The 19,972-nt window shown below is 41.2% G+C and overlaps 1 protein-coding gene across 2 annotated transcripts; it reads right to left on the bottom strand.

Annotated features, from left to right (window-relative positions):
• Positions 1-479: 479 nt before the first annotated feature.
• Positions 480-11,398, bottom strand: CCT8 (chaperonin containing TCP1 subunit 8). 2 transcript variants are annotated; one of them, XM_015299334.4, is made up of 16 exons: positions 11,302-11,398; positions 9,271-9,361; positions 8,578-8,657; positions 7,496-7,645; positions 7,056-7,236; positions 6,358-6,419; positions 5,504-5,641; positions 4,958-5,136; positions 4,289-4,355; positions 4,121-4,208; positions 3,899-4,014; positions 2,760-2,831; positions 2,417-2,581; positions 1,903-2,022; positions 1,369-1,466; positions 659-724 (listed from the first exon to the last, which is right to left on the bottom strand). In XM_015299334.4, the coding sequence occupies exons 1-15, from the start codon at positions 11,359-11,361 to the stop codon at positions 1,374-1,376; spliced, it is 1,662 nt and encodes a 553-aa protein (XP_015154820.2). In that variant the 5' UTR covers positions 11,362-11,398; the 3' UTR covers positions 659-724; positions 1,369-1,373. The 2 variants fall into 2 exon arrangements, with proteins under 2 accessions (NP_001004389.2, XP_015154820.2); NM_001004389.3 differs by lacking the exon at positions 1,369-1,466 and having other exon boundaries at positions 480-724.
• Between the last annotated feature and the right edge of the window lie 8,574 nt (positions 11,399-19,972).

A 19,972-nucleotide genomic window follows, 5' to 3' on the forward strand; every position in this document is an offset into this window, starting at 1 on the left:
ATTCCTAGTGCTCTGCATGTATGTGCTTGATACTTCTCAACAGCTAACCTTCTCTTCATTTACTTGTAAAGCTATTAGAATGTGTTTCACAACAGTCTGGCTGACATTTTGAGCATGTAGAGCCTCTGAATGTGAGGATGAAAGAGATGCTTGTATCAACACAAAACATAGGTATAGACTACAGCATGACTGCTGTATATTTAATTAATTATTTCAAAGCTCAGTTAACTTTTTACACAGAGGGGCAAGGACTGTAATGAGGTGCAAAGGTTATGGACTGTGCTTTCAGTTGTGTTCCTTATAGCAGGCTTATGGTACTCCTTATGGTACCATAAGTACTCCCGGTACTTATGGTACTCCTGTACCAGGCTGAGCTGCCCGGGCAGGGGGATGGCTCAGCTCAAGGCTAGGGCTGCCCTGTGCCTGACACAGCTGGGCCCAGCAGGGAAGAACTGTATTATGATAATTCCAAATCACAGTTAACAGTTTAGTAGTAGTAAGTTTATTGAAGTGTTCATTCAAAGTTCTGCACTCTACTGGATACAGTTCATAACTTAAAGGCAAGAGACCAAAACATCACGACGGGTCCCAACTGGAATATTACAAAACTCACATAATCATGTATCAAGCAGTACAGTTAAACTGTTCAATCATTTTGGTCTTCATCCCAGTCTTTCTTTCCTGATGGAGGTTTAGGACCACCAGCTGGTTTCGCCATTATGATCTTGAAGATGATGGGAAAGTAGGGAAAAAAGAAGAAGGTTAGAGGTGGGAGAAAAGTGAGTCTAATTCATAGCCTTATGATGCTGACTGAGAACATTTCTTAGGTTATGGGGCTTCCCTGCTGTGAACTTAAACTCACAATCACTATTATCTATCTTATTGAAACTCCTATTTTTTCTTGAAAATGGCAGAAGCTGAGCCCTCACATACAAAGTGCTTTTACCTAACTTTTGCATGCAAAACAAGTTAGTCTAATAAAACACGAGTGCTTAAATAAATTAAGCGGTGATTGCTTTACAGCTTGCACACAACACAAAGCAAAGTTATCAGAGCTATTGTTCTGAACTCTAGCCCAGATATACCCTTTAAAGCACAAGTTCCACTAGCATTGCTTTGTTAGAGGCTTATTTTCTGCACTTGTCCCAGTGGCAGGTAAAACTAGAATTATACTCGTCATCTCTTCAATGAAAGTTTAGTTTGAAGAGGAAGACTCATTCACTATGGCACAAATGGGAGTGAAATAAGAAATCAGCACACGTAAGACAGCAGTGTTACATGCCCTCAAGGAAAAAGCAGATCAGTCATGTGATTGTCAGTACGTTCACACATGCTCTCACACGCTGATACTTCTCTGACAGAGCTTACTGATACTACTGCTCAGGCTCATCTCTCCAGTCATCCTTATCCCAATGTCCTTGTTGTTTAGGGACTTTTGGACCGCCTGCTGTTTTTGCCATAATAATCTACAGAAATTTTACATGCAAATACATTTTTTGCTAGAATTCCACACAAGAAATCAGTATTTTTTTGCCATTAATATAAACATTTTCCTGAGGTGAGACTTTAATGTAAAAATAGTATATGGGAAAAGGTTTCTTGTGATAATCCTTGTTCCTATAGAAGATTCCCTTCTAGGCATGAATATCAGTTGCCAAATGTTAAAGGAACATGAAACAGCACTTATTTGGTAGCTGAAACATCTCTACTCGTATTCTAAAATATGAGCTCCTGAAGAAACCAATTCCTCACTTTCTGACAGTAAGTTTAAACAAACCAAGTTTTCCAACGTCAGATTTATATGCCTTGTAATCCCAGAACACTCTCATACTTTGTATTAGTGTTCTGAACAGAGTTATAGCAGAGGTTTCAGTTTAGCACCCGAAGTATTTTTAAGCTTACCTGATCGACTCGTAGGACAGTTACTGCTGCGTTTGTGGCCAGCTTGATACCCCAGTATTTTCCCAGGTATGTGTCTAATATGCCAGCTTCTAACATATCTTTCACAGCAGCAGCTTCAGCCTTTCAAATAGGAGGAAAAACTTGTAAGTTTTTACAGGCTTCTACCTAGTAAGTTATTCAGTTTTCAAGGTTACAATTTTCTTCTCTCTTCAGAAGATCTTCATTTCTAATCCATTACAGGAAGACAAAGCAAGTAATCACTAAAGAGTTATTGTATCTGTTAGTTCAGTATCTCACTTTACCTCCTACAGGTGGTTACTATGCTACATCCAGTTAAATAGCCTGATGAATAAAAAAACCCATTAGTTTTAGAATTCTAAATTTCCTTCTAGAACGTGCAACACCAAGCTTCAAAGATTTAAATTCATCTATAAATATCTAGCACTACTGGTGGAAGTACTTTTAAATATAACGTAGTATTGCTGAGCAGTAAGCAATGTGAGAAACTACTTACCTCAATATCAAATCCAACGTTTTTGTTGCCTTCCTGATGCACAGCATAAAGCTTGGAGATGACTTCATTTGCCTTTACTCCAGAATTTTCTGCCAATGCTCGAGGAATGGCTTCAAATGCTTCAGCGAACTTCTTGATGGCATATTGGTCAAGCCCAGGACAAGTCTAAAGTGAACACCATGCAGGCATTTTAAACAACTGTAATATGGGGAGGTACTTTCTTCACATTTTTCTACTGATTTACATGTAGGTACATGCAGATATGTATTTTTGTTTAGTAGCACATATATATATATATAAGAAAAAACAAACAAAAATTAAACTAACAAAAGAACAGCTGTACCTCTCCATAAGACGTGATTTGTTTGGCTAATTCAATCTCTGTTGCGCCACCTCCAGGAACAAGACGTTTGTCCTGTGAACGGACCATACCAAAACAGAAAGCATCACATTCATTTCTTAGCTTTTAGAATTTTTGTTTTTTAGAACACCTTATCAAGAGACATTTAGCAGAATTTAATCATTCCTTCCAAATATCCTTCAGGAAAAATAATAATGCAGTTTTCTTTGTTCTCTTCATAGAAGTCGTTTCAATTACTCATAAGCTGAGGGTTGAATTCCTGTTTGTTTCTCCCCCCACCTTTTCAATTAACAGTTAAGTATCTGGGAAACAATATGCATAAAACTGATCTTGTAAAACTAAGTTCAATATGTCAAGAGGTATCACAATGGTTTTGGGTTTTATTTGAAGAAAAAAACAAAACAATTTAAGAAACCCTTTGGCAAACCAGCATTCACTCAAAAACTCCCAATCTTCTAAACAGAAAAGTTATCAACATAAACCATAACTACAGTCAGCCATAAATATACAGTTTATGGGTGTCTCCATACTCAGTATCCATGTGCATGAATGCAGGGCAATAAGTGTCCATATTTTTAATCTTTTTGCATGCCCTCTTCCAAGTAAATTTTCAGACGTTTCCTTTCTCCTTCAAAAGGAAAACAAATTTACTCCACAAAAGCTGATCACAAAAAAAGCACCGAAGAACTACGTTTTTCCATGTATAAAGTGTATCTGTGGTATGTGGGGAAAACGTGTGTTGTGACCTATGAATGAGAAAATGAGTTTGCAACCAGTCAGTTCCTCCCACTTTGCAGCGACAAAAAGAGCCCTCTGACTGTTGTTGTCTCTGGTTTTCAAGCAACATTACAAAGGGTACACATGAAGAGGTCAAAGAGCATCTTCAAGGACTGAAAAAGTGAATTCAGTACAAACTGAGCGCTTTTAAATACATCATATTCATGAGAACACTGGCAGCAGTCTTCTCTACATAGCGTTTTCAACCTATCAAAAACGCTCCTGAGTGACAATGTGAGGGGCAGTTAATGCCTTTATGACAAATGAGCCCAAAGCAAACAGGTACCATGCCTCAAACTGATCCATAGCTCAGTTGTGATAGCTGAAACATTCTGAGTACTTACCCTTGTGAGCACTTTGAAAGTATTTACGCCATCATCCACTGCTCTCTCGATATCATCCATCAGATTGTCTGTAGATCCACGAATAAGTATAGTAGAAATAGCACCATCCTCCTTTTCTGTTAAGAGAGAGATGCTCATTACTGAACTAAGTTTTTAGATGTAAACACATGAGTACCATTCTTATAGAACAGCAGCATTAGAATTTCTGTACAACATACATACCGTGCTTAAACACAACAACTTGCGTATCTCCAACCTCTGATAAATACACACTATTGCAGTGACCCATTTCTTCTAGAGTAGGGGGAGTCTGGAAAGCAAAACAAAGGTCAGGAGATGAACGTACTCAACAATGCTCTCCTGTCTGCTCCTCATTTGAAAATTCCATACCAGTCTGGGTAGGGCTGTGGCACCAACAGTCTTGCACAGTCTTCTCAGATCCCATTTTGAGTTCAACCTTTCAAAAACAAAAGCAGCCTTGTTATTGACAACTTTCCAGAACAAATGCTAACACAGACGAGCAAGTAAGTTAGTTTTCAGCAACTTATATAGATAAGACATGAAAGGTGCTATCAAGTGATTTGTCTTTATGTTTTGCAGAATGTATTTTAAGCAGATCTAAGATCAACAGAAGCGGCTGAGAAGTATTAAGAATTAGTTCTTCCTTTCATCAATGTAACAGTGATGCACAGAGACACATCTCATCGCTGCTAAGGTTTCACATGACAACTGACCAGGAAGAACTCTCATGGTAATAAGACGCGTCTGAGGACACATCTCTTTTCTAAACGAAAGAGTTTGAGTTGATTTATAAACCCCTTAAGACAGAGTAACGGTACCATATACACTAATTAGCACCCAGTTAGTTACTACGTAGACGTGAAATACTGTCAAGAAACATAAGCTAGGAAACCACCTGTCTGCATCTCAGGTTTTTACCTACTAGAAAAACTGCCTGCAGTTCTCTGCATTGTAATTTATTTGAGAGGCAAGAGACACTATGCCAAGTGCATTTCATAAATCTGGTGGGGCAAATATCTTATGTCTTCTAGCACTTACCTGACTATCATAAGATTGTATTTGTTGGCATAATGAAGTGCCATGTCTGCCACTTTGCCACCTGTTACAACTACATTTGCACCGCTATCAGCAATAGCTTTGACTTGCAAATCCATTAGGTTTTCTTCTCCCTTGCTAAAATTCATCAGCTCTTCAGCATTCTTTATAAGTACGGTGCCCTAGTAAAATACATACACACATCAGGTCAGTGTCAACTAAAAACCCTAAAAGTTTTAGACAAAATACTGTCTCCCAACCTATCCGTAAACCTCAATTCCACCTATTGCGTCACACAGACACTTCCCAGGCAAAATGGGTAAGAAAAAAGCCAAACCACAAGACCCACCCACACCATCAAAAACTCTACAAAGCAAAATTAGGTTCAGAAGTTTTCTATGAACTTTTTTAGACTAATGAACTCAGTCTTAACAAATATATCTTAATCACCAAGTGTCAAAAATATTTATAGATAAGTCTAAAAATAAGAGGCTAAGAGCCACAAATAAGTATATGTAGATACATAATTTATTTTGAGCTTCTACATACCTTAGTTTCAGTTATCATACCATCAAAAGGGCAGGAATACACAGCTATTTTTGCATCTTTGACAGAAGTAACATCTCCTTCAGTTTCCTTTTTAAAAACCATGCCATGTAGCACTGATGAAGCAGAGACACCGGCACCCTGGTAGAAAGGAGATGGAACAGAAGGGAAGTCACATCACTCATCGTTTCATTTACTGTCAGAAAGCTGCACTACACTTTCCAAAAGCAGTCCCTACATCTACTTGAACCTACCAATCCCCACTGTAACACAAACAGAAGGTAAGACTTAAGAAAAAAATAAGGTGAAAACCTTTGCTCCAATTCTACATGATCTACTGAGGCCTAAAGTCCCACTTAAAAAAAAAAAACCTAAAGATCATACCACTACGTTTCTGCCAGTCTGCACTTCAGCCTATTCATGTGAATTCAGTGAAGGTTCAGACTGGATATTAGGAAGAATTTCTTCTCAGCAAGAGCAGTGAGGCAATGGCAAAGGCTGCCCAGGGGGATGGTGCAGTCACCGTCCCTGGAGGTGTTCGAGAGCCGTGTGGGTGTGGCACTGAGGGATGTGGGCAGCGGGCGTGGTGGGCTGATGGTTGGACTGGGTGATCTTAAAGGTTTTCTCCAACTTTAACAATTCTATGCTTCTACTACCAAGCAGCAGTCCCTATAGATAATTAACATATCTGATTTAATGAAAATTTTAACAATTCATTTCTGAAATAAGCTACTGGGCAGTAAACAAGGAATGTGGAGACCAATTTCCAAAACTTATCATGCATGCCACAGCACAACAGAGATTAGAACAGTAGAGTCACTTTCAAAAGTTGAAAGGTCTATCTATACTCCACTTACCACAATCTTGCACACTCTGATATTATCAACGTTGAAATGACCAGAATCAGGAAGAATAGAAACTGTTTGGAAGGAGGAAAGAATATATTTGTTATTAATGAGCAAAATAAGATTATGACACTGTAAATAAAAAAAACCTAGAGCTTTTTCTGAAGTACTAATTTAAAGAAATTACATTTCCTGCTTTAAATTCTTTTTGAAATGTAGGAGTAATCAGAAAGTAACATTACTTTAACTGACCAGCCTGAACGAAGTCCAAATATCCATTTAGAAACTTATGTTTGAGTGAAGTCCGACCCAGGGTATTTTTAGAAAGCACTTAAACTACGTGTTTTACTTTGAAGTCTAAAAGGAGAAACCAACAGCTCAATACAACTACAGTCTTGCTTTCATTGTTCTGTGGCTGAGAGTAGAAACAGCTTATCTGAAGTGCAATGTATCCCCTTCAGGTCAAAAAAGACTACAAAAGATGGACAGAAAGGCAGAAGTACTAAGCAATATCTAAGGTTAGTAGAAAGTACAGGGCTTTTCTGAGCCACAATGTCAATGAAGAGTTCAACATGAGAAACATTATACTAATTTCAGAGGCTGCTGTATTTCATTAACTTAACCTAATAAACTAAACAGGCTGTGAAGAACCACAGGCAAACGCACTCAGTTTTTCAGATGCATGTGCAGATACGTTCTTATGCACTTACCACAGGCCTGAGCAATAAGCTTTGACAGAAAACTTTCATTGCCATACTGCTTGCTCATTACTGAAGTATGCAACAAAGATGCCACTTCATCAACATCTCTAAGGTTCTTTGCAGAACAGCACACCAAATCTGGAAGAATTTCTAGAGCTTTCTTGCATGCTTTTTCATATCCTTCAATCACCTGTGCAACAACAGCAAATATTTACTACTTTACCTCATTATGCATTCATATTGCCTATGTTTCCTTTTAGAAGTCCACTAAAACACACAGATGAAAAAGCTTACCAGCGAAACAAGCAATCACAAGCAGCAATCACAATACACTTCTAACTAAAAATTAATTCAGATGAAGTACATTATTTACAGCGCTATGACTCGAAAACACTGACCAGCTGCAATCTGAACTCACGATACATGAACTGTAAAACAATGTAACCTGCCTCTGAGACCGATAATCCCATCCTCAGAAGGTCTTCTGCTAACTCCAGAAGGACTCCAGCAAAAACAAGGACAAAGTTAGTTCCATCTCCAACTTCTTGCTCTTGCATGTGGGAAGCCATCACAAGCATTTTTGCAGCAGGATGCTGGACCTTTAAATGAAGTGCACAACACTGTCACTAACACCAGAAACTATACTGGCTTGAAGAAACTATTCTACAGTTGACAAGGTTGACAAGGTTGACAAGGTTGACAAGGTTGACAAGGTTGACAAGGTTGACAAGGTTGACAAGGTTGACAAGGTTGACAAGGTTTCTTGCTAATTATTCTAGAATTTCTATCTAAGAGTAGAACTCAGGAAAGTACCATTTCTATCACACACGTGACAGCAAAACAAAAGAGTCGTATGTCAGCCTTTCCACAATTTTTTTGTTACTTTGCTTAGAAGTGGGTGCTGTTATATCTCCAGCTTCATAAATCCAATTATCATATTCCAAGCAAATAGAAGAAGATGGCAAACACCAACACCATGAGATTAATACAACAGCTATTTCATTCAGACTTCCAAACACCATGTTGTCTAGACATACTCTTTTCTAAATCTACAGTGGTTTGGGAGGAAAAGAATAGTCATTTACTAAGCATCTTCTGCAACTGCTTGATGCTGCTTTACAGAATAGTTTAACTCCTCATGCTGGGGATAGCCCATTTACTTTGCTCTAATCCAATGACAAACGTAAACACAAAATGGCAAACATAATCTGGGAGGGTGACAAAAAATTCCTATCAATGTTCAGAACCATAATGACCCACGCTAACAGGAACACTGGGTTACAACCACTGACACAAAGCTGCAATGAGGAGGCTCAGACTGAACATCAGGAAGAAATTTACCACAAGAGTCACACATTGAAACAGGCTTCTTGCACAGGTGGTTGATGCTCCATGGCTTTTGGTGTTCAAGACACATTTGGATAATTGTCCCCAACAACATGATCTAATTTTTGGTTAGTCCTGAAGTGGTCAAGCAGTTGGACTCTAATCTCTGAAGGTCTCTTCCAACTGAAATTCTAAGAGAACTCACCTCCAACTCTCTCAAGATAGTAGCAGCATCATTTGTAACAAAAAGCTTCTCCAGATGATTGATAACCATTTTGTTCATTCCTAATGGAAAAAAAAAGTTACAATTCTGTACAGTGCAATTGCTGTATAGTACAGAAATACAGTTTCCATAGCTTTCCAGTTCACCTGGCACATTAAAACATGAGCCCTATTTATAACTTCAGATTCTTATGTATTTTTGTGAAATAACACTTGAGAATGCATTATATTATCAAGAACTCATTACTTCTGAACAAGCAGTTTTCTTTTCAGAAATACTGGTGCACAATTTAATTAACACTGGAGAACACACTGCTGTGGTGCATCTGTCAGAATATCGTATGGTTACATTAATCATGGCTACCTACCAAGTTACCACCTTTCCTCTAAGTACTTTAGGTCTTCCATAGAGCAATCAGACAGCAAAGAGGACAAAGTAGCTGCAGCATAACAGGCACAAAAACCCCAGCAAAGGCAGGTACATACTGTGTAACTTAAGAATCAACCAGACAAAAGCACGTGAGTTTTATATCCACAACAACTGTATCTGGAGTTCTACAGCAGGTCTAATGTGTTTTCTCAAGACACAACTGCCTCTTTGTCAAGGCAGGATTAGCCTTCAGACACACCATTTTGCTCAAAATACCTACAGCGCTTCACAGCAGGATCTACTTACCATTGGGTCCATAAGCTGTACGGGTGGTTTGAGCAAGTTCTTTGCATGCCTGGATGTTCCTGTAGACAGCTTCCTCTAGTCCTGAGTAATGCTAAAAACAAACAAATGAAAAAAAAAAACTGCTCAGAACCAGTCACTGCTCAAAGAAGCAGTAATAATCCAGTGAGTTAACAAAACTCAGAGTTGATACTTCACAAAAAGTTTAAACAAAAACTAAACTCTACCCAAAGACAATGAGACAAGAAATTGCATGTGCTCCTACTCAACTCAGCATGACTTGATTTTTTAATAGTTCGGCTATCTAAACTCCTCTAAAAAAAATAATCATAGAATCATTTGAGTTGGAAGAAAATTTTAAATACCACCTGATCCAACTCCCCTGCAATAAGCGGTGACACCCACAGCTCCATGAGGTGCGCAGAGCCCCATCAGCCTGACTCTGAACGTCTCCAGGGACAGAGCATCCACTATTACTCTGGGCAACCTCTTCCAGTGCTTCACCACCCTTACAGTAAAAAACTTCTTCATTACATCCAATCTAAATCTCTCCTGTTTTAGTTCAGAACCATTTCCCTGTCTCCTCTCTTCTTATAGCCTCCCTTTATATGCCAAAAGGCTACTACATAAAATATTAATGGCATACCAAATGGAGATAGAAAATAACCAGGAGCAGCTTGGAGAAAGAAGGGAAGACCAGGGGCATGCAACAAAGGGTTTTGTTTCTTTACCCACAACTCTGTACATAACAAAACCATTCAACTCAGTTTCACATTCAAATGAGTGGCTTAAAAATTTAAGAGTAGACAGTCTACACATTTTTATAATTCAGTGACTTAATTTAACACATTGGAGTGCGTATGCCCATGTACCAAGTGACATGGTTTAGTCATGAGACTCAGGTCAGGTTGATGGCTGGTCTTGATGATCTTGAATGTTTTTTCCAGTCTAAATGATTTTATTATTCAGAAAATATTGGTGTTTGAGAAGCTGATCAGCCTGGCTTCAGTTCGGAAGAAGGGTTCTCCTGAAAGGGCCTTACTTGTAAACCAGGTAAGCCATAATCTATGCCTCCCAGGAGAAAGAGAATCAAAGAATGGTTTGGGTTGGAAGGCACCTTTAGGATCACCTAGCTTCAACCCCTTGCTATAGGCAGGAACATCCTCCTCTGGACCAGGTTGCTCAAAGCCCCATCCAGCCTGGCCTTGAATGCCTCCACGCAGGCAGCATCCACAACCTCTGGGCAACCAATGTCTGTTCCAGTGTCTCACCACCCACACAGTAAAGAATTTCTTCCTAATATCTAGTCTAAATCTACTCTCTTCCAGTTTAAAACCATTTCCCCTCATCCTGTCACTACATGCCCTTATAAGTCCTCCCCATCTTTCCTGTAGGCCCCTTTCAGGTACTGGAAGGCCACTATAAGCATGCAGCTCCCTAAAAACTATTCTTTAAATGCAAAACAAGCACCTCAGAACGCATCCTCCTTGTTCGGTAGAACACAGCTCTCCCTATGGCTGATTTTTTTTTCTTCTAGAGCAACAAAAACTATGGCACTCTGCTCTCCCCCACCTCTGAAAAAGACCATTCCTTATCCCCAAGGAAACCTCCGAAAAAGAACAAAAACAGGGCTGAGCTGCTCAGCTTCCCTTTCCATTCTATTCAGTAGCAGCAAGCAAAACTTCACTCCTTTTTTCCACCCACGAGAAAAATAAGCTGCTTTCCTTCTATCCCATCCTTCAGTAGCACTGGCTCTACCTCCGACTGCAAAAAGGATCCACCGGCCGGGCCCCGGCAGAGCCTTCTAGAAGGCCGCCCCCAGCACGCAGCCACACACGGCCAGGCCGCCCTCCCGGCTCCCACAGGCCGAGGGGAGCAGCCGGGAGCCCAGGCCGCGCCGGGCCGCGTGGAGCCGCCGGGCCTTCCAGAACCTTCCCCGCCCTCCACGCCGAAACGCTCCGCAGCCTGCTCGCAGCGGGAGGGGGAGTAGGGGAGGGAGTCCGGAAGGCGCGCACTACCCGGCGCCGCTCTCACCTTCGCTCCCTCCTTGAGCATCTGGGCAAAGCCCGGGGCCTTGGGGACGTGCAGCGCCATGGCTCCGCTCCGCTCCGGCCGCGCCAAACCTCAGGATGCTGGGACCGGCAGCGCGCATGCGCGGTGAGCGAGGCGGACCCGCAGACACGGCCAGCCGCTGCTGGGGAGCTCGAGCGCGGGCTCCCCCTTCTCCTCAGCGCGGCGCTCGGGCTGCGGCCTTGGAATGGAAAAGATCATTAAGATCATCGAGTCCAACCAGCTACATAACTGCCGAGGCCACTGTTAAACCATGTCTCTAAGCGCTATGCCCACACCTGCAGGGATGGGGACTGTACTGCTCACCGCTCTTGCTGAGAATAAATTCTTCCTAATATCTGACCTGAACCTCCCCTCGTGCAACTTAAAGCCAGTAGAGGGAACCAATTCTGCCCTGTCTATTGCAATCAAGGAGTGTGGGCATTGCAAAAGGAAGTGCTCATACCTGGCATAATGGGCGCAGCCCCACTTAACTCTGTCTTTTCCTTTCCAGTGTATCTGCATCACAGTGCAGCTTAGAAATAATGAAATTCCTGTCCTGTCCTACAGATGACATTGCTTTTTATAAAGCAACGTATGTAATCTTTTCTTAGCCTTGGAGGAGACACTTCCAAGTCAATGGAGATGACTTTTCATAGTCATGAGCATGAAGTCAGGGGTCTTAATAGTTGAGTGCTTATACTTAGAGATACCCATTTTAGGGCACAGACTAAGAAGAGATCAAGTGGTTAGACTGCTAATCAGTAACTCACAGGATGACTTTCAGTTCTCTGTAACATCCTGCATGACCTGCAGACAAGTCTCTATTGATTCAGCAACTCCTAATTTTTCTTTCTATTTTTTTTTTTTTACCATGTGTTTTACATGTTCTATACTATCACCTGGATCCACCTTATTATTGCAGGTCTTATACAAAAACATTTTTTGTTTTCCAGATAGGAAACATAATGGTTAAATGTTGAAATGCTTCCTGAAAGTTTTGCAGTTTTCAGCCAGGAACCCTGTGGGGTTTGATCACTTTCCAGCAGTACATCATTCAAGGTGGAGTGCCAAGCTGGACTTAAATTGTGATGCCCCAAACACTACTGATTTGTACTAAAAATATATCTGAGCTTGTTGATATACGTTATTGTTATTATCTTTCCTTGACAATGCAATGATGTTTAGAGTGTTAAAGAAATGGGATTTTACTATTTGAAACAGTTCTCAAAGCGATATCCATTGTAACCTCTCCAAAACAAGAAAGGCTATATATTTATCTTTTCATAACTTCTGAACACCACTGTCTGATTTTTAAGGAATGGCCTCTCCAAGGTGTGTGGTTTCTCACAAACTTGGTAAACGTTAGCTCAGAAATTAAGTTGGCCTATTACTGCCTGACAGCGTAGATAGATACCTTGTGAGCAGTCATCCCACTAAGAAGGTGACATTCTCTGAGTCTTCAATGATTAAAATGCTGTTATTTAATTAGTCTCTCCTAATTTTCTCTCAGGAGATATTATTAGGAAGAGCATTCTCAGTGCATGCAGCATGAAAACATCAACCAGTCTGTTACCTACTACAACTAAGAATCTAGAGCTTGATTGTCACAGAAAACCCTTAAGTCGATGCTAGAACCATTGTTTCTACTGCCTTTTGAAAGGTGAAATACAAATTCAGCTTGAGATTTCACCCATAACAAACAAATATATTGATAATAATTAAAAAATAAATAAATAAAAGGACACAGCAACTGAAAAAGTTTATTGTTCAAACATTTCATTTCCAGAACTATCTGTCTATGAACTGTCAGCTTATGAACTTGTAACTAGGTGCTGGTGTCCCCACTGTCTGCAGTGGGTTCCATGCGATGGTCTATCTGTCCTGTCAGAGCTGCAGGAGCGTGTTGGGCAGTGTGGGGCTGCCCAGGGCTACCTGTCAGGTGGTGTCAGCACGGCCATGGCAAAGCATTGGCTGAGGCATGGCAGGACAGCCCAAGGAGCTGGCCACTCTGGTGCCTATGGGTGCCAGGGAAGCTCCTGCTGTGCTGGGCCAGGTGTAAAAGCGGGTGCCACGAAGAGCAGAGCGTTGCAAGGCAGAGGAGCAGAAGTGGCACTTCATGGTTGCCACTCTGTGTGCCTGCTGCAGGATCTGCTAGCAGCAGGCTCCTTTCCAGGCCAGCAACCACTCCTTGCACAGGCTGGGAACCTGGGCTGCTCCTCAGAGGGCTCTCCTTCAGCTCTTCCTGCAGGAGAGGAGCAGCCACATCTCTTCTCATCAGGGCAGCTGTGCGCTTGCAGTGCTTCGGCAGCTGCGGGTAATCTCTCCTGAAGCACAGGCTGTGCTAGAAGAGTAACTAAAAATGCATAGGAGAAGAGTTTGTTGTGACCAGTTTGGGACTGAAAGATAGCAAGGCACAGGAACTAAGGCTTTTAATTGCTGAAGGCAAACACGGGTATTAAAACGTCTGTCGGTCAGTTCAAACTTAGAGCTTAGGCTGAGTAAAATAAATGTTGCAAATGCACTGAAAGAAATAGACTCACCACATCCTCATTTATTTATCTTTCTGTTCCACAGATCCAAATTCATTGGATGTAACCCAAATATGTTTTATTCACACTTCTACTACTCAGTAGCGCTACCTCTAAAGTATCTGCAAAGGCAGAGAAAGAAATTAGGGTCAGAACATTTACTGCCATCCCCATCCTCTCTATTACCAAGGCTTACTTTATTGGACCCTCCATTGCTCCCACCAGAACGCCGTGAGTGTTGGTGTGGAGCAACTGATGTACCTTCCTCTGAGCAGCAGCACCCCTTCCTCTGCCTGAAATGCAGGCAGTGAGGGAGATCTTATGCAGTCGCGTTGCAGTGGGGTGAATCCATGCACATTAATCTGAGGAATGAAGCCTTTCCTGCTCTCTGTCCCATAAACTCTGAAAGGACCTTTCCTTCCCAGTGCTTCCACCTGAAACAGTTCTTCATCGGTACAGTTCCCACCATGACCCCACCAGGTACTCTCAAAGCGGTCACTTCCAACCAGTGCCCGCAATTTCTCTGGAAAGCTGAGGGCTGCAAAGGTACTGGTGGTGCCAGCGCCCTCCTCAGAAGAGGTATGAGGTGAACATTTGGTTTCCCACTCATCGGTAAAATGTTGTGAGTCCTTTTCTTCTTCTGTTGGTGCTCTGGCAGCATCCCAAGCTGTTGCTTGATCCTGAGGAGCACTGGGAGAAGGGCAGCCGGAGGACTCAGCCAGCTCCTCTGGATCCCAAACAGAAGAGGTCCCTGCTGCAGATGGCTGTCTTTCAATATCTCCTATCTCAACCTGACCAACTTTGCACTCACAGCCATCTCAGTGAGGAGCCGCTGTTCTCCATGCCAGTCAGCAAGCAGAATCCCACAGAGCTGTCAGGGGTTCTGCTGGGAGATGCTCAGATGTCACCATGCTGCCCACATGTCATCGCAGTGACACCTCCATGCAGTGCCCAGGGCCAGGCTGGTGCAGCAGCCAGAGCAGGTGCTGCTGACCCACACTTGTTGCTGGTCCTGCACAGAGCCACAGGTGTTGTCACTTGAGTCAAGGAGCAAATAAATCTGTGTCTGAAGTCCTCACCCAGACCTTGCTTCCCCTTCCCTGTGTGGTCTGTGAGTTGCTCCCTTCTGGACTCCTTGATGTCCCTCTGGTTCTCCAGACTGGGGTGGGCACCAGTTTCCCAAGCAATGCTAACAGAATAGTGTTCTCTTCCCAGTGTGTCACCATTTCTTGCATGTGTTCTGTGACTTCAACAGCACGGCTTCTGCAAGGGAGTACCTGTGTGCACAGGCAATGCTCCACCACATCAGCAGTCTCCCACAGATCACATCCCGCTTTACAAGATCAAGTGCTTTACCTGTGGAAGATATTCTTTGATCCTATGGATATATACATGAAATGTGGTTTGCAAAATGATGGATTTTGAGCAAAAAAAGCAAAGTCAGCTCATGCGGGCCAGCAGGAATTGTTGGACCATAGCATGGTGCTCCTGGTTAAGTCAACTCTACTTAAGTAAGCAGTTTGTGGTTTAAATCTTATTATTCAGCACTTCAGCTGTCCATTTCACTTCAGTCTAGGCATCTTTTTTTTTTTTTTTTTTAGAATTAAATTTATTATTCTTTTTTATTCTTTTATTCTTTATTATTATAATATTATTTATTATATTTATTGTTATTATTGCTTCTGCTCATAAGGAGGGAAGAAAGGAACTGGGCAGCAGCCTCTCTGTGGCAATGCTGCCTTGTGCTATCCTATATTATTTCTGGAACTGCTCTCTTGGTCCAACGTATTCCACAAAGTTTATGTTAGTTACATTTTTTTTAAGAAAGAATACTACTAAATCTGGAATATATGTGTGTATATATGTACATTATTATGAACATATGCATGTATACGTTAATCTATATTGAACTATTACTAAAATACTCTTTCTGTTATAATCAGGAGGTATTTGGGACTCAGTGTCTAATCATGACTTTGACTTGGCCTTGATCTTTTTTTAGCTATTCATTTATATTCTGCGCAGACATCACCATGCTAGAGGACCATCCAAAGGTCACAGGGTTGGCTATTGGCAGTTGGCTGCCCTTTCAACAGCCCAAATCTATTACTGTACACATGGAAATCCCCAACTTATCTGTAGGCATATGTTTGTCAAATTCTGGGATGGTAAAATTTAACAGGATCTTGGGAAGTTCGTATGAAGAACAGAACGTTAAAGGACTTAGATTCTATTTACTTATCCCACTGTGGGAACCTGAGAAATTGGAAAATAAGGGACAGAAAAGTGTTTGGTGAGATTGTGAGTAAAATATCTGATTGTGTTTGTCAAACAGTGCTGATGTTTGGCTAATGAACAAATGTGAGCATCATGTTGAGGAAAACCTGAGGATCACACCTAGTTTGCAGAGAATCACACTTATATGTGACACACAGAAGTGTGAATCACATAGGACTGAGCATTCAAGATGAGCATTATTCTCTTGGTAACAGCAGCAGTAAATTACATAGTCTTTTTCCAGACTGTGCTTATCTCACCTGTCACAAAATGAGGAGTGCTCTAATCAGCTACAAGTACTTCTTAGGTCTTTGGTGCACAGCTCCTGGGTTAAACTCTGCTTGCATCCTGGGCTTATCTCACTTGCTGGTACAAGCAAGACAGGAAAGAAAGATTTCTTTACCATTAGTGTATTTTTAACTCAATATATGAGCTTTCTGCTATAGCTAATCCAATTAGCTAGTCACTCCTAAAGCCCCCAATTCTGGGGATTTTAGAGGGGAATTGTCTTTGTATGGGATGGAATTTTTTGAAAATGTTGACTTATTTTAAAATAGCGTTCACAGTCCCTCACTCAGCTTAGGATCCATAATGTTTGATTCTCTCTGCATATGTGGCAAAAGATCAGAGATTTTTCTAATCAAACAAGATTGGAAAGGCTGATAGTCTCAGGATGGAAGTGATGCCGTTTGAACTATTTCATGTTGCAGGTACTATTCAGGTATAAAATCATGATGAGTCACAGGTACACTACACACCAAAACACAATCCAAGGACATCTGCTTTATGAGAGAAAGCAAGATCATTGAGTGCTTTCTGGTTTTGATAACGTAAGACAGATTCTTTGGGTAAAAATAACGGATTTAGATGGTAAGTTCTGTTTTCCATGAGAAAGACAAATCCATGATCAGTTAAGGCCTGGGGAATCATCTCTCTTCAGTTTCTGAAATGGTGATATGTGAGTTTTTTTCCAGTGCATTGCACAGTATCTGGGAAATACAAACCAGATGCTATTATGTTTGGCTGCTCTTGTTGGAGGTGGGAAGAATTTATCAGCATGTATGGGATGTGGAAACTTGGAGAACATCAAACTGAGGAGTGAGGGAAAGTCATTTTAGGCTGTACTTTCAAAAGATAGGAAATACTGGAACAGGATGGTGGGCTGAGGATTGGATAGCCAAAGACTTCTGCACAAATAGCACTCAGTTGAAGTCATGAAGAGTAAAAGAAATCACAACTGTTTGCAGACTCCTAGAAACAAGCTACTATCACATCTGATCTGCATTTCTTTCACTCTGCTGATGCTAAATAAAGCAAATATAGCTAAGAGGTAGGATTGTGAGCTCAAGACCTCAACTTAGGTTGGTTGGCACTTGGGCCATTGAAGTCTGGGATCTTTCTGCACTGTGTCCTGCCTTGACTCAGAGGACCAATCTGGAATTTTCTAAGAGTTAGTCTAAAACAATACAAAATCTTTAGGGAAAAAAAAAAAATGATAGAGTTTTTTCTTTTTTCATTTTTTTAATACCTCATTTCTCTACCCAAATAATCTTAAAGATCTTGTCTAAGTAACTGAAAATTTTCTTTCTTGTATTACCCCTGCCCTTATATGGGGATTAATCTTAGGTTTTGTAATTATATGTCTTCAGAATATATCTGTTGAGAAGCCCATGAAGTCTCCAGAACTTAGGTCAGTGAGAGTCTCCTGGCCCAGCTGTTTCTGAATCATAGAATCATAGAATGGTTTGAGTTGGAAGAGACCTTAAAGTTTATACAGTTCCAACACCCAACAAGGGCTGGGGCCTCTTCCACTAGGTCAGGTTACTCAAAACCCCATCCAATCTAGACTAGAACAGTTTCAGAGATGGGGCATCAGGCCCAGGGACTGCAGAGCTCTCTTTATCCTGCTGCCAGTATAGATCATGACCCACCAGCATGACCTGGGGAACTTCTGTGTTTCCCATTATTTCCTGGCTGCTCTTTCAGCCCCATGTATCTGCCAGCAGCTGGGCAATTGGCCTGATTCCGTGCTTGGTTGTGAATCAGAAGAATTCAAAGGACACCTTTGCAGCCCTTTCTGCCCTGCATAAACTTTCCTAGATGTAACTAAATATCATGTCTTGCATGGTGATGCATAGTCTTTCCTACACAATTCCTTAAGTGTTTGAAGAAATTTTAATAACTAAATGCTATGCGCTTCTGCAAAGTAGGAGTTACGATACCACATTGTATAAAGAAGGAAATCATGCTGTAGTGTCATGGCAAAGGCCTTGGAATGTATCCATGCCAAAATCTGGGTCCATATCACAAGATTTGATTCCAACATCGCATGTTAAATCCCTGAACTGTGATCCTGTGTCTGAACAGTAATCACATCACCTGCCACTTAAAAAATCTGTTAATATGAAAAATATACTATTGGTATTTAAGTTACACAGTAGGGAAAAAGTAATATTTATGTAGTTATATAGTTATATAAATATTGTATATGGACAGTTGCCTAGGTATCATTTAAGCAGTGCCACATGGTTTAAATGTAAAAAATAAGCAGCAAACATTTTTTAATAACAACTTCAAAACAGATAATTGTGTATGTACCAGTGTTGTAATATGTGTGCAGCAAAAGAACAGAATGGAGCAGAACAGAACAGAATAGTTCACTTGGAAGGAACATTTAAAAGACCATCTAGTTAAACTGCCTGATCAGTTCAGGGGTAACCAAAAGTTAGAGCATTTTAGTGGGGATATTATCCAGATGCCTCTTGACTACTGACAGCAATGGGGCATCAACTGCCTAGAGAGGAAGCCCGTTCCAGTGTGTGACCACACTCACAGCAAAAAAGTTTTTCCAAATGTCAGCCTAAGCCTCCCCAGAACAACTTTGTGTTGTTCCCATGCATCCAGTCACTGATTTCCAGAGAGAAGAGATCAATGCCTCCCTCTCCACTTTCTCTGCTCAGGAATATGCAAGGAGCAACGAGGTCACCTCTTGACCTCTTCTAGACCAGACTTGACAGTCCAAGTGTTCTCATCCTCTCCTCATAGGCCCTCCCTTCCAGTCCTATTACCAGCTGTGCTGCCTTCCTCTGGATGCTTTCAATAACCTTTTTATACTGTGAAGCCCAGAAATGCCACACTTGAGATTCACAGCAAATTTTCTGGTAGTCATTCTCTTGAGTGAAAATAGTCCAAAACATATACTAAAACTTCACATTGGTTATTCTGGTCCACTAGCAGAAGTCCTTCTCGTCAGCCAGCTGGCAACAAAAGCAGAAGACGTTAAACCAGTGCTTGAAGTAGAGCACTGTGTGGCAACAAGCCATGCCACCACTTGCTCTCTCACTTTGAACACCAGCATGCCACATATATAGATGGAAGTCATCTATGTTCCTAACAACTCCAGAAACTCTGAGAGAGCAATTGGCTTGCTTGATCACTTTCAGAGGTTTTGGATAGGTTGGCCCAGAAGACATGACTTTCACAAAATGAAGTGTTGGAAGGCAGAGTCTGCAGAACTCTGAACCATACTGCTACATTTTTTGATTCATTTGAACTTCATTTGCTTTAGAAATAAAAGAAGAGATTGGACAATTAGACTTACTTTGTGCATGAACTCAGAAAAACACTGTGGAACAGGATTCAGAAAGAAATCTGTCGAGAAGATGAAAAACCCAAAGCAGTCATCCGGCAATATATGATTATATTTATGATGGTTTTGAAGAAATACGTGTAACTCCCTTTCCTCTCTTGGGCAGTCTGATGTCTGCTTTTCAAGCCTTCAGCTTGAAAGTTTGAACTCTAACACCTACTGAGGTACTTCATTATGCCTCCATGCCTCCAATCCTCTG

This window comes from Gallus gallus, chromosome 1, assembly GCF_016699485.2.
Source record: "Gallus gallus isolate bGalGal1 chromosome 1, bGalGal1.mat.broiler.GRCg7b, whole genome shotgun sequence".
NCBI lineage: Eukaryota > Metazoa > Chordata > Aves > Galliformes > Phasianidae > Gallus > Gallus gallus.